Below are 12,668 nucleotides of genomic sequence, written 5' to 3'. Positions count from 1 at the left end.
TTTACTCTCTAATATCTGTATCGGCATTGGGCCCAAAAATTTAGCGAATAGGTCAGGCTCTAGTTTTAGGGGGAGTTATGTGCTTTGTAACCAACAACTAGGACATTTTTTAAAACATATGAGAAACAACACAAAAAACAAGGTTTGTGATAAGTCTACTTCCGAATTGTCAAAACAAGGTTCAACTTTCCAAAGGATTGATTGCAAAGATCTTTTTAATCCTTAACCTTCATTTTCCGTCATCTTCAGGTCAAAATTTTCCCTTGAGCAATTTGGTCAAGGATAACATGTCTTAAAATTCAGTTTTAATGGCTGGATTTCCATGAAATGTGTTATGATTATTCATGATGCCCAGAGGATGAGTTTTTGATGACCTCCTAACAGGATCCCACTGTAGCTGTAGGGAAAGATGGGAGTCCACTCCAGATTCTTAACTTAACCATGAAAAATAACTTTACCTTACCCTGATCATCTGTAACTCTAAGCATTCCAGTTATCAAGCATTCCAACATAAAAATACCCATCTCAAGGCCCTGTACACTAAACATACCTCTGTAAACGGATCAAACAAGAGGAAAACATTTCCTGTATCTTGTCCTCCATTGGTTTATCTGAAGAATTCAAAATTCACAGCTATGAGAAAATATCCACGACCTAACAGGTTTAGAAATTGTGGCTGTTTAGCATACCTACCTTGAGTTACACAGCTTTGGAGCCATTCCCCAGTTTAATTACCGAGGTTGGCTGTGAGCTTTATCACAAAAACTCCTTTGAGCAGTGCGCACATGGCTTCATTACTTCAGTAGATTGCATAAGCAGGTGTCAAAGCTGGAAGCACAGGGAAGAGTGAAGGCTAGAGGAAAATATGATCAGTTTGTGCTTAGTCTTGGCTCAGATTGCACAGCTGTTTAAAAGATATGCTCTCCGACTGGGCCTCCAAATGCCTTTTTTCCCTCTTTCTTCTGTTTTTTTTCTTTTTTAAATAAAAGCCACAAGATATTTGAATCATCTCTCATTCTTATGCAAATCCTTTCCTCAGACTTTAAACGATAAGTGTGTGTTTTACGTGTGTGTTGTTATGTGCACGCATGCATAAAAATGTGTGTGTATATGTCTTTGAGAACGATCGGGGAGAAGAGAGGCGATGATACTTTGTTTATATGTCTGTCATTACTGCAGAGTAGACTGTTCCAGAGCGCTGTCCCTCACTCAGGACAGTCTTTGGCAGAGAAATCTAACAAGACTCTGATGGGCTCTAAGCCTTAAAGTGAATCATTGTTTATGATGGAGTTGGCAAGAGGAAAAGTCTGACTGTTTCTCATCTGTCTCAGTCCCTTTTCACCCTCCAGTACTTGTCACAAAATGTTTTGGTTATGGTTGTGTAATAGGAATACAGTAATTAATTCATACTTGTACGAGTGTTACTGTGACTGAGAGGGTCGTCTGTCACTTCTTTAACTTTTCTAACTGTGATGAAGCCCTGCTGCATGATAGTTTTGTCTAATTTGGTCAAACAGTATTTGTATGTTATCTTTAAGTCCCTTGAGTTGTGACCCTCACTAACTGGCACCAGCACAGTCAGGATGTAACAGACCCAAGGTGCTTCTCAAAAAACTTTTGCTGATGGAAAAGACCAGTAGGAAAAAAGAGAGAGAGGGAGATAGAAGAGAGATAGAGTGAAGACAAGCAAGCAGATGGTTCAAACAGTTCAACAGTTTTATTGAGCTACTGGCAGGCCAAATGTTTTAATATTCGAAGGGTGCAAGACATTTGTATGTCCCCAGTGCTTGAAAAGAAACGTTATCCCTCCGCTGACCACAAAGGCTGCATTTGATGAAACAGTGGGAGAAATCTGGAGAGTATTATGCATTTTTCCTCTCTTCTGCTTCTCGGTTAATTGTTGTCCTTGTACAGTTTTGAAATTCCATCTCCTCTATTTGTTCTTTCAAGATGTAATGCCCTCCCAGAGTTTGGAAAAGTAGGCTTTTTTATTAAACGTGTGTCAAGTTTGTGCAGAGGTTAAAGGGGATAAAATAAAGAGAATACAGAAGTGAGTTACGGCTGAGACAGATACTGCAAGTTTGCACAAAATGCATTTTGCGAGCAAACACATCTGCAGCAGTTGATCTGAGCAGCCAGTCTGCACGACCACATCTGGATGATGATGCCTCTGGAAGTTCAGTGTGTCACGAAGGTCACAATGACACCATTGAAGGTTTTGTTTGAACTGTTTCTCCTTATGGTGAAAGGTTTTTACTGTGAAGTCTGTGGATCATCCTGAGTGTGGACATAAAATCCTGAAAAATAAGATCTAAAATATGCACCCATATAGTCATCTTAAATCTAACACCAAGTTGCCGTTCTTCAATTCCCTGTTGAGAGCCCGCACAGTTACGCTTCAAGACATGATAAAATCCTGATGTAGTTGCTTTTTCATAAATAGTAGCAAGCCAAGTAAAACTTACTAACACAAACATATAATTTGTGACCATGGCACCCTTTTGTTCTCTAGCCCCTTCATGTATGCATTTGTGTTTCTGGGTCAAACTGCAGATGCTTCATATGTACTTCCAAATGTGTGTTCCAGGTGTATTAATACCATCCAGCTGTTCCTACAGGCAAAGTGACCTGCTGCACCTAGCCACAGAAAATAACCTTTCAACCACCGAGTGATGTACTTGCATGTTGTTCTGTGACTTAGTGGAAACTATTTGTACATAGTGTAGAAAAGGGCTGCCAAGCAGATTATTTTTGTTATTGAATAATCTGCCAGTTATTTTCTGATTGATTGTTTTGTTCGAAAAAGTACAAAAAAGCCTAATATAACCTCCCAGAGAGATTATTTATTCAAATGTCTTTGTTTTGTCCAACCAACGCTTCAAAACCCAAATATATTTAAAACAGACAAATTAAGCAAATCCTCACATATGACAAACTGTAACCAGTCAATATTTGTCTTTTTTGTTCGAAAAATAATTTAAACAATGAATTTCTTAATAAACCAACTGGAGGTTACATTTTTTTATTGATTGATATAATCACGTTATTTGGCAAAATCTAATCTAATCTTAAAATTCCGACATTACCTTATAGCTAGGACTAAATCTCCCAAAATCACGAATGAATGAATGAATGAATGAATGAATGAATGAATGAGTGAATTAATTAAATTAATATGCCATTAAAGCATCAAAAATTGCATTGACCCATAGTGAGCTTAGGCAGCTTCCAAATAGATACATGGATAAATAGATGGTAATGGTAAAAGGTCCATAAATACAGAGGTAAATTAAAGCAGATATGTCGATTTATGTCACATTTTATAACAAATGAATACCTACAATATTATCTTTGGTGTATTTAATGGCATATTAATTTAAGCCATTTATTTTTTTTAATCTTTTTATTACTTTTTTTAGTTCTGATTTTGGCAGTTTCAGTCCTCCATAGAACCCAGGGTTTTTTCTGCCAAATTAAAGGTCTACCAGTCAAATGCTTTAAGTCAAAGGGACATGTGTTGGAACTATGATTAAAGTAAAATGATAGATGGTTTTTCATTCATCTTCAGGGCAAAATGTGTTCTGGCCCTGAAAAGAAAGCCAAAGTTTAGGTTGGTAACCCTCCAGAAATTGACACTGATGTTGATTAAGTTTCTAAATCAAGTATGGACTTAATTTTCCGGAGTCAAACACAAACTACAGCTTTGTTTATACCTCCAAATTAGTCCCACAAATACAGGATGGGAAAACCCCCGTGTCTCCTGTCAGGTCTGATCTTGTGCCAGCAGGAGCTACAGTATCTGCATCTAATCAAAGCTTTGTGTCTAGATTTCTGAGGCCGGTCATGTGTTTTGTTGCACATTCATGAGGTAATCTTTGCTCATAATCCAACTACTCACTTAATCAGAGGCCCACTTCTGTATGAGTGGCATTCAGAAGCTCAGATTTGACATCCTATTAGCAACACAAGGCCGAGGACAGATTTTATGGTCTGCTGAGGGGTTGTAATACTGCCCACTATTAGATGATCATCAGTCTGCCAGTTGTTTCCCTTAAGTGACTTGGCTAAATGACTCAATGGGTTGTTCGTTGGAAGCGGCAGCAGGTTACCTTGTCCAGAGAAGGGAGAATCCATTGTTGTCTGTCTGCTGTTTTAGATTTCTTAGCTATGTGAAATGTGTGGTTGAGGAAAAACCAGTGGTGCATTTATTTCCAAGACCAAAAAAACAGCCATTTTCTCAAGATTGGTTGCCTGTGGGTGAAATGTAGGCGAGAAGAAGGCTCTTCTCTTGTCTTTGATCAGTCAGTTGGTCCTTATGTGTGTATATATATGGATTTTTCTTCTTTGAATGGTCATTGTTACTGTGTGAGATGAAGGTTAACATGTGTAGATAGACATACATATCACACAGACCCATTATTGGATCCATTGTAGTGTTGCCGAGGTAGATGATTTATCCCAACATTGTGTGTGTGCCAGCTCTGAACAGAGCCAGGGTATTACTGTAGATCATTCCTTGAATTCTGAGGAGGAACCTCAACAGATGCCAGAGAGATGTGCAAGACAATCCAGACAATAACATCAACAAAAGCACCGAGATGCAGACGAAGGAGACAGATGGGGTAAAAGAAGAGAGGGGGAATGATGAGGGAAAAGCCGATCGGGGAGTATGGGAGTGATTAAATCACCGACTGGCTTTAAAAATGGGTTAAGTGTGTGTGGTCTCTTGTCATGACGTTTTTGGACACTCCTGCTTGTTTTCTTGTTGTAGCCACTACATTATTGCTTTATACACCTTATTTTCTTTCTAAATATACATATAAACAGAGCTTTAAAGTAAAATTAAGTGAGACTGAATGAACATAAAAAGGCATTACTGTCCATGCACCCAGAGAGGAGGAAGCAGACAGAGATCTGGCCAAATGCAATATGTCTTTGTTTCTTCCGTGTTCCTGGCTTTGACTTTGTCCATTTGTGCTTAATTATAACTGATGACTGAACGTCATTATTTGAGACCCTCTGTTGGTCATTGCTGTTTTTAGTATAATAGGAGGTTCAAAGGGTGCAGGGTGAATGTGCGAGTGTAGGTTCAATAAGCTCTAATCCTCTCTTGTAGAAACGCCCTGCTCCACACTCTGTTACACACATTCACACCTGGAAGCTGCCCAGTGCAACCACGGTTTGATCTGTTGGCCACAGTTGGACATTAAATGCCTGGCTCAAGAGCTGCTTTCACTCTCCCCACCCAGATTTATTCTGCGGTCTTGGAATCAAACTGGCAAACTTTTTGTCACACATGTTTTGTAAAAGCGACTGTTACTTTCATTAGGGAGCTGTGGATGCTGAGGAAAGAAAGAGAAACAATTTAATTAAATGTTCAGTACTTTTCAGTCTGCTTTTGAAATTATTTTTATGATTTTATTATTCAATTATTTCCGTTTTTTAATTACATTTCTTCTTTTGGCGGTTATTCTGGATTACTTGCCATCTACAAACCTGATACACAAACTGACACCGATCAGGAGTGTTACAAGTTGAAACGAGTGTGCCAGGAACTTTTCTTCGAGAATGAGACCTGAGCTACATTTAACTCCAAGATCCAAACTGTAGAGATTCTCCACTTAATACCTCACAGAGGAACTAGGGCCATCACTTTTTTTTCAAACAAATTTGAGATGACAGACATTTTTTGTTGAAATTCATTCAAATACATTTCCCCTGTGGTTGACAACTTTATTTAAGTTATATAATTAACTTAACACTACACTCTTCTAACATCACCTTGTTCCAGCATTTCAATTGTAACTTGTTTTAACAGCTGTATTAACGTGTGATCATCATAATAATAATTTTTTAAAAACAAAACACCAAAAACATAAGCATGTGTCTAGCTGTGTCCGTTTGTCTGTGCTAAGAGCGAGTGTCTTATCCTTAAAATGACCCATATACATAAAATGCATTGTTTATGTTTTCTCATGGGATCTGCAAGTGAGTGAAGCTTACTCAGCGCTCATGCATTAGTCCATCTGTAAAAGATAAGCATGTGTGTATCTTCTGGTTGTTTGGGTTGCTCAATACCCTGTTGAGATTTAATGGTGACATATCATAGGAGCAAGGGGGCGGTGAATACCTAATCTATTCCAGAGGTCTAAGCTTGTACAGATGTTGCCTCCTGTAATTTAATGCAATCTGCATGTATGTGCTTCCTCTCACAGCGGCCACCCTGACCGTGGCCTTTTTTCACCTCAACACAGCACTTATTTTTTCCAAGTAATTTTCCCTATTTATTTCTCCTCATGTTGCTTATTCCAGGTGGATTCGGATAAAGGGGTCAGCTGAGGTGCCCGTATGTTAGATTGGTATAGATAACATTCTCCGCATCAGTGGCATAGCAGTTCCTGGTTTAGAAATTCCTAAGGCGACGATCATGGAAAAAGAGCCTTTGGCTGATGGAAGGGTAGGGAGCGGGGATCTAATTTCCTTTTCCAAAAGCTCATGAAAAACAGACGGCCTCAGATAAGTACAGACCTTGGTTATTTATCTGCTGTGTAAGGGGACTTGCCGTCCCTAATGGCTGAGTGAGGGGACTATACAATAGCTCCTTTTTAAGAGCTTTCAGACTCCCCTAAAGTCTTGATTTACTCCATACAGTGATATGTAATTAATAGTCAAGAGATTACTGCCTCTGGTACTGCACAACATCTGCTTTGTTGTTTTATTGTCACATTTTATTACCACCACATTGGTGCAAAGCTTTGGCAATCAAACGTGGAGGAATAGGTGCATACTTTTACATTAACATTTGGTTTCTATTTGGAATCGTAAAAGAAACAAAGAAATAGACAGTGTGAGAGGTCTTTGGAGTTATTTTGGGCCTCAGGGCTCTGGAAACAAAAGTCACGTTCATTCCCTGCACATACAATGTCAGCTGATTGGCAGTTGGAGCACTTCCAAGGCTTGAATGGCCATGAAATTCAAGTGAATCATCAGTATAAAAGATTAGTAACTGTCGGAAAATACTCGATCAAAAAGTCAAAAGTCAAACCATGTGTTCAGGAAACCTTATACTCCATTCAGAAGTGTAAATCCATCCAATTTTTTATGCTGGATCAATTTTGGATGCAACTGGTGCCTTATTTTGTTCCCAAATGCAATAATGAATGTTCTGCATTTGCTACAGATTGTATTTCTGACTGGCTTCCCCTCAATAGCAACAGTGGCTAAGACTCCTTGGTAAAGCAGTATTTGGTGTCTTTTGCCAAACCAAACTGGGAAAATTTCTCAGAAACTTAGTTGAAATAAATAAAACTGATGGCCATAACATAAACCTATAGTGTAGTTAATTATCCAGTAGGCTTGTTATGTTCACAAACAGTGAGGATAAAAGAAAACTCTTTACTTCCCAATTCGTGACTGTGAAATTTTTTGTGGTTTCTGCTGACAGTCTGCTTTTCTTCTCCTTCTTCACTTCTTCCAGGGTGACATCCAGCAGCTGCTGATAGTGGCAGACCCCAGGGCAGCCTATGACTACTGTGAACACTACAGCCCTGACTGTGAAACCCCCAACCACCACGACACCCCCCAGGCTCAGGAACCTGAGGGCGAGGTCAGTATCTGGAAGGAGGGGGGGGGGGGAGGCTGGGCGAGATGGATTTGGGATTAGAGATCGGGTGAGAGGAGTTGTTGACTGGAGGGAGGGAAGACAAGAGAGCTGGGAGAGAGGAGGGGGAAGTTGGGAGGGCTTGAGAGATAGTTGGATTTGAAGGAGGGAGGGATAGTTGTCGCGATGAAAGGAGGGGGGGGCGGGGAGGGAGAGAGTGTGGGGGCTGGAGTTTGAGATTTAGTAAGGATGATAGCAGGAATTTGGAAAGAGGCCTTCAGACTTGGGTGTTGTTACTGAAAGAAGATGAAGGAAGAGAATAAGTTAGGATATAGGAGGGGTGGAAATTAAAGGTGCAATATGTAAGAATTTTTAGATTAAAATATTTAAAAATGTATTAAAATGATGTGTAAAGAATGTAAAGAAATAAAAGTCTGACGTCATGTCAAAGAGGTCTATGTACTGTCTTGCAGAGATATCTAATGAAGTTAGCATGTTAGGATGCTAGCAAGCTAGCTCCTTTCTTAGAAAGTAAAAGCTAGTTAGCCAAGCTTGCTAATGTTACCACTGAGTCCCACCAGACTCTACTTTTTGTTTATGTTAATGCTCAGCAGCGCCAGCACACTTTGTGTTTCGTTTGTCCATCATGAACAAAAGTAGGGTGTCTAGCTAGTAGTAGCTGTCTGTCTTACAAGGGTCCAGTTGTGATTATGGCAAAGACAAGACTGTCAAAACTCACAGCAAGTGGTATCCCTGTAACCTCAGCACTCCGCACATTACCACGTCATTCAAATAACAACATGTGTAACACAGGGAAATCACAGATGGGACTAAGCAGCGGCTTTCTGTTTCCCCACCCCCAACATTTCTGTAATATAAACAATGGTCTGAGAAAGCTAATAGTAACAGTAGAAAAAATTTGACCTGGTTGAAGCCAGTGCAGCTTTTGTCTGCCGGAAAAAAACGCAAAAAGCTGAACATATTTTCCACAAATTGGGTGAAAACATTTTACAAACATTCCTCAAGGCAAAAGTTTGACAGAGACTGACTTGTATGACTTTCTGTGTCAACTCTTATCTGTCACTGTCTTAGATTTGTGTTTTATACTCTTGGAAACATGCTGACATATCAAAATATATGGCTGACTTGGAGCCCATACTCAGAAAATTCAAATTTTATTGCCCTTGGCTCCACAACATCACTTGTAGCCTCTTCAGCCAAAAATCTTAATTAAAATACAGCGCTTTGTGTCCGAGCCTCATTTTTCCCTCCTTGTCTTCATTTTGTGTTTTGCTAGTTCAAGCCATTTTGTCGGCTGACATTTTCCTTCAGTATTTCACTAAATAACTGATGAGCTCACACTGGAAACTTTTCCTTTTTCCCTGCCACGAAGTCTGAGCCCACTTTGGAGTGGCCCCGTGATTTATATCACTAACGAGTTCTGCAGGCTCTGCCCAGACTCCCAGGGAAATATAAGCTTTTCCTTCCCCAGCTAGACTCCCAGTACCTGGAAAAGTGGACTTGAGATCCCTGGTTCAAGAAAAAATCAGAAGCCGGTTCTATTTGAAAATATTGGCTGTACAGTGGGTACCATGTCCTGGAAAATATTGCTTCATCATCAAGTTAATCTTCAGCGCCAAGTCAAGGAGCTTGTCAATTCTAAATAGACAGCAGGGAGCAGTTTGGATACAAGAGTGCTGTAAATCTGGTTTGTTCATCGTCGGGTTCTGTACAGTTGTAACAGGAATGTTTTTCCTACATTCCAACTCAGTATTTTCAAGAACTGGTTTCCCTCTGTAGAACTGAGAAATACTTCCTCCAAAGGACAAAACACTGCTGTACAAGTAGACCTTAAGAGTGTTTGTGTAGTTTGAGGTCTCAGCTTTTATCCCTGAGAATTTTTTTTTACCAAGCTTTCACAATTCTACAAAGGCGCTGAGTGTGGCTGTAACCTTAACCTCTGAAGGTGCTCCTTGACCTGGAGCCTTTGCAGTTGTCAGCCACATGTCTGCAGCTGGGTTAAAAGAGAAGGAGGGAGTGATGCTAGAGGAGGAGGGGGGTGTTTTTTTTTATGAGCACTCTTCAGTATTTACGCCTTTCATCCGAGTCTGTGGTGAAGGCCTTCGGCTCAGCCAAGCACTTCAACACCATAAATCCTTCCTTCATTCTCAATCTTTTTCTGTATTTTTCTCTGACCCTCTCCTTCTTTTCTCTCCTCTCAGTCGGTCTGGCCAGAGCTTCACTCTTGTGTGACCTCTCGCTCTCTCTGGGCCACTGAGCGGACGCCTGGCCAGCATTGCAGCAGCCCGTGGATCTTGTATTATTTTTATGAGCTTAGCAGCCGTCCAGGGAATAATATTTATCCCTGCTGCTGATAGAGCGATGTATATCAGGGGCTGGTCTGTTAACTTAATCTACCTCGCTTTTTTGTGACGGTGAACTCAAAGAAAAAGGCAGCTCAGCAGGAATCTTAAGGTTTTTACAAAGAGCTAAGGTGACTAAATTGCTTAGTATTATATCGGCTGTGAGCACCAATAAATGCCTGTCTGACATTAATGATTTAAGGGAACAGTTTAGTGTATTTTGGGGAATACTCTTATTTGCTTTCTTAAAGAGAGTAAGATGAGTGGATCGATGCCACTTTCATGTGTATGGTTATTGTGAGGCTGAAGACAGGAGGCAATTAGCCTAGCTTAGCATAAAAACTGAAAGCAAGGGGAACAGCTAACTGTAAAGCCACAAATTGACATATTTACACTGCAGTTTTTGTACAGATTAAAAAGACAACACATAAGTGAGCTTTAGAGATGCTCGTTGGTGCCCTTTAATTAGAGCCAGCCTGGTGGTTTCGCTCTGCTTTCAGTCTCTATGCTAAGCTAAGTTAACTGTGTCCAGGCTCTAACTTAATATTTAACAGGATAGAAGTGCTACCAATTTTCTTATCTAACTGTTGTGAAGAAACTAAATAAGCGAATTTCCTTAAATGTCTAATTCAGTTAAAGTAGTGGATGACACAGAGAAAAATATGCAGTTAAACTAAGTTAAATAAATATGATTTATGGAGAAACAAACAAGAGTTTGCTGATGCTATCTTGCTGACCTTTATTTCATTCAATCTCAGCTTGGATCCTTTTTTTTATTAGTTTCCCCATTTGATGGGGTGAACTTTTTTTCAGTTCCTGAAGGGAGGCGTGCCAGAAAATGTTGGGCAAACCACTGTTTTTAAGTAACATAACTTAAGTCTAATGTCATTGCATGGTGTTTATTATGATGTTTCCTCTTTGGCGGGTTACGTTGAATTAATTCTCACATGTCAATAAACCGCAACATAATAGACAAAACAGACCACATTATGACCTGCTGGAATGCTTTGGAGATCCTAAAAGAAACATTCTGTTTAAAAGATTAGTAAGACGACACATGTTGAAGTCACAGACTGGTTTAACCACCCTCCATATTTTTCTATCAGGGTTTTGCCCCCTGCTACCGTATTCTGCATGTTCCCCATAATTGACTAACATGCGATGAGTCAGCCCAGCTTAAGGTTTCTGTTTTAAAGAGCCCATTAATGAAAGCCCAGGGCCATTGTTGGCTTACACAATTAAGTGGTGGAGGCAGATACATTTTACTGGCAGTACATTAACCATCAGACTTCCTGTTGGAAGCAAACAAGAATCTTAATTGCTGTTTTCTTGGTTACACACATGAAGCTTGCAGTAAGGCTCATGAGGTTTGGATGGAAGGGAAGCGAGGATTGTTGCCGTCATCCATATGTAAAGTTGTTCAGTTTTATTATATGGATGTGATATTTTCACCATTTCACCATGTTATTTTTAAAATAGCATGACGACACAAAATACGTTAAAGGTGCAATAAGCAAATCTGGAGAAAGATTGTTGATTGTTGAGAGATTGTTGATGGCTTTGGGTCGGTGGCCGGCCCGACCCACCAACCCAAAGCATTGGCATCTCATGTATTGCATCTTTAATGGTTTAAAAATAGTTGACTCACATGCCATGTAAATAATGTACAGTATGTCTTTCAGGCATCCTGCTGCCTTATTTACATGATTGTACTAATTAATCCCCTCCTACATCCTTTTTCCTTACAGTACACTAACTATGATTATGGTGAGATCTATGACTACATTGAAGGCGAGTTAACCACTGACAGTCCCCCAACTGAAGGAGCCAAGACTGAGGTAACACCTTACTAATACGGTTATCATGACTGTTGCCATGATTGACGCATATACAAGCACCTCATCTCTTGTTGTCCATCTCTAGTCCCTCATTTTCATCTTAAATTCTCTTTTCCTCTCGCTGTCCTTTTTTTATCACCCACTTCCTGCTTTATCAGGATATCTTGACATCCTCCAAAAGCTTTAGTTGATTATTTAACTTCTTTTTATATCTTACTTGTGGCTAAATGTATATTACACATTTCAAACATATTATGGCTATTACAACAGTTGTTTTAAAGATCCCTGAATATATAGAGAACATATCACCCTTACATTCACCATGTTCTTTGAAAGAAACAAAATACGAGACACTCTTCAATGTAACCTGAACTTGAATCTACTCATCACAGATACAGTACATAATACCTTTCTTGTGTGCTGTTCTTGCCTGATTTCAGACAAATGTGGGTGGAGACTACTACACGGGTGAGTATGACTACAGCATAGTGGATGGAAATCAGCCTGAAACTCCCACTGACACTGCCGGGCAAGGCCAGGTAACTTCTTTTTAACCGTGCCTCAGTAAAATACAATATGAAATGATAATCAAAGTCTTTTATAGTAACAGCTGTAGATAGTTTGTAGTAAGCCGACAACATCATATGGTATAAAGACTATTATTACATTTTGTAAAATCCGGAAGGTTCTGACCACAGAGAGATTAGTTGAAACCCTGAGGGATGCACTTTTTATTATAGTGAAAGATTCTTTGTGCATCACTGACTTTTAACAATCATCCATCCAATTAACATCTACATTCCTGTTCAAATTACATCTGGTTTAAAAATGAAATTTCCAAAAATGCTTGGGCATCACAAACAACAA

At 39.6% G+C, this 12,668-nt stretch overlaps 1 protein-coding gene across 1 annotated transcript in view; it reads left to right on the top strand.

Annotated features, from left to right (window-relative positions):
- LOC141016905 (collagen alpha-1(XI) chain-like) overlaps window positions 1-12,668 on the top strand; it is a 92,086-nt gene that overhangs the window by 18,836 nt on the left and 60,582 nt on the right. The window contains exons 5-7 of the mRNA XM_073491487.1: window positions 7,478-7,606; window positions 11,712-11,801; window positions 12,242-12,340. Coding sequence (XP_073347588.1) covers window positions 7,478-7,606; window positions 11,712-11,801; window positions 12,242-12,340 — 318 coding nt within the window. The remainder of the gene's footprint in view (window positions 1-7,477; window positions 7,607-11,711; window positions 11,802-12,241; window positions 12,341-12,668) is intronic.

The sequence above is a fragment of the Pagrus major genome, chromosome 21 (assembly GCF_040436345.1).
Source record: "Pagrus major chromosome 21, Pma_NU_1.0".
Taxonomy (NCBI): Eukaryota; Metazoa; Chordata; class Actinopteri; order Spariformes; family Sparidae; genus Pagrus; species Pagrus major.
Note: the sequence above shows the minus strand (reverse complement) of the source record. Positions and strands in the feature narration are given on the sequence as shown.